General features: G+C 40.0%; 2 protein-coding genes across 2 annotated transcripts in view; both read right to left on the bottom strand.

Moving 5' to 3' along the window:
* The window catches only part of clns1a (chloride channel, nucleotide-sensitive, 1A), a 4736-nt gene extending 4232 nt beyond the window's left edge, over positions 1 to 504 (bottom strand). The window contains exon 1 of the mRNA XM_043263998.1: positions 147 to 504. Within this exon, the coding sequence (XP_043119933.1) occupies positions 147 to 265 (119 nt within the window). The 5' untranslated portion in view covers positions 266 to 504. The remainder of the gene's footprint in view (positions 1 to 146) is intronic.
* An 880-nt stretch (positions 505 to 1384) lies between these two features.
* Positions 1385 to 5000, bottom strand: part of rsf1a (remodeling and spacing factor 1a) — a 12490-nt gene continuing 8874 nt past the window's right edge. Inside the window, exons 14-16 of the mRNA XM_043264713.1 lie at positions 4922 to 5000; positions 4469 to 4654; positions 1385 to 3367 (exon numbers count right to left, since the gene is read on the bottom strand). The exon at positions 4922 to 5000 is cut by the window's right edge and continues 169 nt beyond it. Of these exons, the coding sequence (XP_043120648.1) occupies positions 2931 to 3367; positions 4469 to 4654; positions 4922 to 5000 (702 nt within the window). The 3' untranslated portion in view covers positions 1385 to 2930. The remainder of the gene's footprint in view (positions 3368 to 4468; positions 4655 to 4921) is intronic.

Here is a 5000-nt window from a genome sequence, read left to right on the forward strand (position 1 = left end):
TACCATCTCATGCTACCACGGTACTTTTCGTAAGGTGTCTACTCCCCTTGCTAGACATAATACACGTTTATTTTAGAGTTTATGCATAGATAAAGAACTAAACGCGTGCGTTCTGATGTAGGACACATGGCACATGAAACACTCACGCCTCAGCCACAAACAGCGTTCCCGATCCCAGCCTCTTCCCGTCCAGGACGGCAGTAGTGTCGGCCTGCTGGAGCCTCACGCCCTCGCTGGGTGGATGCAAACTCTTCAACACCACCATGCTGATGAATTAAGAGAAGCTGCGGAGGCGCTGCTCTATTGAAAACACACACAAATAAAGGGCTGCAGCAACAACGCCAGAGAATCTCATTCAAGCGCCAGGAAGCGTCCTCCTTTAACTGCGTTCACGCGCCGGTTCGCGTGGCGAGAAACTTTCAAACGGATTTTATAGTTCAAAGCTTCGCTGTCACGCGTCACTTAAACTGGCTCTAATTACAGTTTCTTGCGGGAAAATCCCGGTTTATTTCTGCTAGGGGCGCTAAGCGGGCCACAAAGGCGCCTTCTCCATTGAGACGCGTTCAAATCTCAATGGGTTTTTTGTCTTAATGGATACGCTTGCGCAGCGTTAAGTATAATCTTATGAACAAACCCATTGCAGAGATTAGTATATATTAAACAATCAAATATTTAGCAAAGCAATGCCTGTATAAAAAGTGAGCAAAATACATTGTGATATGTAATCATAAACGATTGTGATTGGTCCGCTGCGGGCAACGCGGAGAAAAGTAACAGATACCACGTGATTTCGCTGCGCCGGCATAGCGATATGGATCAAAATAGTACTTGAAAAATAGTATAAAATCGTTAATAGTGATTGAACGCTATTAATTGTTTTTACTTATCTTAACGGACTAATAACGTGTGACGTAAGGCCGCTAAGCACCGCCCACTATAAAACATTGTTGTTTTGTCCATTCCACCGCTTATTTATTTCTATCAGCGCCAGACGCGCCGCTTTATGACGCAACAAAAGAGCGCGTGCGTTTCATATCTTAAACAAAAGCGTAGCGCCTCTTCAGTATCGGAGAAGATGTTCACAATTTGTTTACAATTTATTGTTTCAAAATGCAACAGATTCCTTTATTGTTTGCATATGGGTATTTATCCAATATACACACATTTTATACCAATAACTACACAGGATATTTGCCCTTTCCCTCCAATCCACAGCGCTGTTTGCATTTCTAAACATCTAAAATATACACTTTTTCTCATATGTCCACATGAATTTAAACCTGAAATAATAAATCTCAACTGCCCGTATACGCTGCTTGCGTCTTGAATCCATAAAAGGGTCCTTTAAAAGAAAAAAAAGAAGACAAACCAGGAGCCAAAAACATTAACAGCAACATTAAGTTTATTTCTGTTTTGTGAATAATTTCCTTGAAATATGGAGACGTACAGCTGGAAAGTAAGAGTGAAATAAAACGAGAAGGAAACACGAATTCCAGTAGTACACGGCTCAAAAACACATCCTTGAACTGAAAGGCGAAGACCGTAATTATTTCGAAACATTACTATTCTGGCGCTCGTGGGGTTTCTGGATGTAGGACTTGTTTCGTAACGGGGTGGATGTGTGTCGAAATGACGTCATAGTGTTCTGATTTAAACAATCGTCCAGCATAAAGAACACCAGCCTGTAGTAAACACTTAAAAACAACTCGAAAAAGAGCGATCCAGACTGCTGTCGAACGGTACGGTACCAACGACCGCCAAAGGTGCTTGAACGACGAGTGCATTCGGTTGACGAATTAAAAACAGTGTCCTAAAACTTCAGCAACAGCTTCCAAAGTACAGAAAATGTCCTAATCTGAAAAAATAAGTCAATAATATTCTTTGTAATACAACATAAAATGTTATTTTAGATAAAGAGCGTATATTAGTCTTTTAAATTAAAATCATTTGCAGCGAAATTGCAGATCTTTAATATTGAGATCGCTTTTAACTATCCCCAATGCGCTTCTTCCTTTATTTGCTGGTCTGCTAAGTTAGTTTAAAGGAATAATTCAGCCTGAAATTGAATATTTACTCGTCTGAGATACAGACGAGTTTGGGTTTATTCTACTGAAACGGATTTGGAGAAACGTAGCTTTTAATCACTCCATTGCAGTGAATGGGTGCCGAATCAGAATCCAAACAGCTGATAAAAACATCACAACAAGTTTAAACAAATATGCGAACAGACTTTTTATGGATTTTACGAGAGTATGATTATAAAACGACCTAATGATGGGTTTGTTTCTTGCAAACTTCACAAGGAGTTAACCGATGGACTCAAATGGTGTGGATTACTTGTTGATCATCGTAATGTTTTCTTCAGCCGTTTAGACGCTCGTTCTGACGGCACCCGTTCACTGCAGAGCACCATTTCCCCGAATCTAGATTTTCAGCGGATTCAATTTTTAGCCTGAGCTACTCCTCCACGAATGAATGCATTCAGGCGAGGTTCGGCGTCACGACTCAATCCCGAGTTTCCTTCAGGTACAAAAAGAAGAAAACGGTAACACAGAGAACGTAAAAGTCTAAAACACCAGTTCGAAACGACGTAACACGTAAGCTCCAAATGCGCGCCGCCCAGTGTCTCCAGAGGACGACCCGAAGCCGCTTTATACAAACGAAATCATACTGGCCGTAAATGACAAAGTGCTTTACTCTGAGGAATGGTGAATGGAGTATTAAGAAGACCCTGTTCTAAACCGGTAGGACGATGCATGCGGCTGGATGAACTAGAGTGCATTCAAACATCAGAACGGACACTACGGCTTTCATCTGGAAGCTTGACTTTTGGTCCACTACACCCAAAACCAGGAGACTACGGTGGCCGATGAGGGACATTCCCGTGACAAGGCGATGAGAAAATAAACGCATTTAACCTACTGAGCTGATCATGACAACTGTTCACTGTCGAAAACAAAGTTAACAAGGTCCGTGACTCCAGTGAACTCTTCCTCGTCCTCGTCCTCGTCGTCATCCTGAGCTGCTCGGGCCCTCAGCGAGACCAAGCCGTTGTGCCTGAGGGGCCCTCGAGACCCCGTCGTGTGCTTCCACCGGACGCTTCCTCGCGCGTTCTCCTCTTCCTCCTCCTCTTCGTCTGTTTCGATGCGGTTCGACCTCTTGCGGAGAGGCTGTTCGTCTTCCTCAGAGTCCTCCGTTTCTCCTCCGTCCTCGTCCTCCTCGCCGTCTTCGCTGGAGCTTCTCTGCTGTCTCTGTTTTTCTCGTTTGTGCCTGTGTTTGGAGTCTTCCCTCGGCGAATCGCGCTTGCGTCTTTTTTCTGATCTTCGTGGCGGTTCCTTTGGCTCAAAGTCTTTTGAAATGATGGACTCTGGAATAACAGAAGAAGAGGACTTCAGCTAACATGCTAACACAGCTAACATGAGCTAATGTTTATAGTTAGTGACGGGAAAAGAGAGGGTCCTTAGGGATGCATTGTTTGATTTTAATCGGAAAAACTGTATAATTTAATTAAACGCACCAGTTCAGAAAAACCAATACCAAAAATATCTTTAAAATACAAAATATAGTTATATAGTTATGAATAAAAAAAAAGAAGAAAAAAAATATGCATGTATGTATGTGTGTGTGTGAGTATATATATATATATATATATATATATATATATATATATATATATATATATACACACACACACACATATATATATATATATATATACACACACATATATATATATACACACATACACACACACATATATACACACACACACACACACACATATATATACATATATATATATATATATATATATATATATATATATATATATATATATATATATATATATATGAGAGAGAGAGAGAGAGAGAGAGGAATAATGTTCAAATATATATTGTAATGAAAAACCTTTATAAAAGTAATTATGTCTATGCTTTCCAAGCACTGGATTTTACATTATTTAATTAAAAAGCAATTCAATTATATAAAATTACATTAATTAAAATTAAATACATTTGATATATTTTAAACACTATTCCTTTAAAACCATTTTTTATGTGCTCAAATAAATGTACGAAGCCTGTACAGTTTTTACATATCTGATTTGCCAGAGGAACGTAATAACATTTCATAAGTATAGGATAAAAGTCTATTTTGGATTTATATCTGACATATCTATGAATGACTTATGTGTATGAGACACTATATTTATCTATTAAAAAAAGCGTGCAATTTCGGGAATATTACCCCCTCAAAATACAACACATTAAAATATTAATGAAACGAAATATAGTACATGAGGTTAATTTAAAAAACGTTATACTTATTGTCAATTTTGGCCCCGAAGTGAGGAATACCAGACTGTTGAAATATATTTAAGTAACATTTTTTTAATTCGGATTGGACAGCAGGAAGACTGGGAAAGGACCTCAAGTCAGGTCTCTAGACCATATCTAGACTCGCTCACCTTCACTGTTGGAGCTGGACAGCCGTCGGCGGTGAGGAAGAGAGGAGTGTTTCTGATTGGACGCCTTCCGCGAGCCGTCGGACTCGGACGTCTCGTAGTAGTTGACCTGAGAGTTCTGACTCCGTCGCGGGCGCCTTCTGTTCACGTCCACGTCGCTGTCGCTGAACTCGTTAGAGCCTTCCGTTTCTGCCGGATCAACGCAAAAGTCAAAACCATAACTCAAGAAATCAATGAAGACGCTAGACGGCTCACCTCCAAAAACAGTTTTAAGAGTTTATAACTACTATGTATACAGACATATGAATTATATAAGCTTATTATAATTATATAACTAGTTTATAACTAGTCTATAACTAGTCTGATAGTTGAACGCACTACTTGTACTGTTCATAGCTTTATAGAATAGTGCATAGGCACGCGTTCATTTAGGATACGAAAGCAACTCAAACAGACCCATTTCCTCTTCCTCCTCCTCGTCGGAGTCTAGCATGTCTTCCTCCTCCGAGGAGCCTCTCCGTCGGGAGGGAGGTCT

Source organism: Puntigrus tetrazona, chromosome 18 (genome assembly GCF_018831695.1).
Source record: "Puntigrus tetrazona isolate hp1 chromosome 18, ASM1883169v1, whole genome shotgun sequence".
NCBI lineage: Eukaryota > Metazoa > Chordata > Actinopteri > Cypriniformes > Cyprinidae > Puntigrus > Puntigrus tetrazona.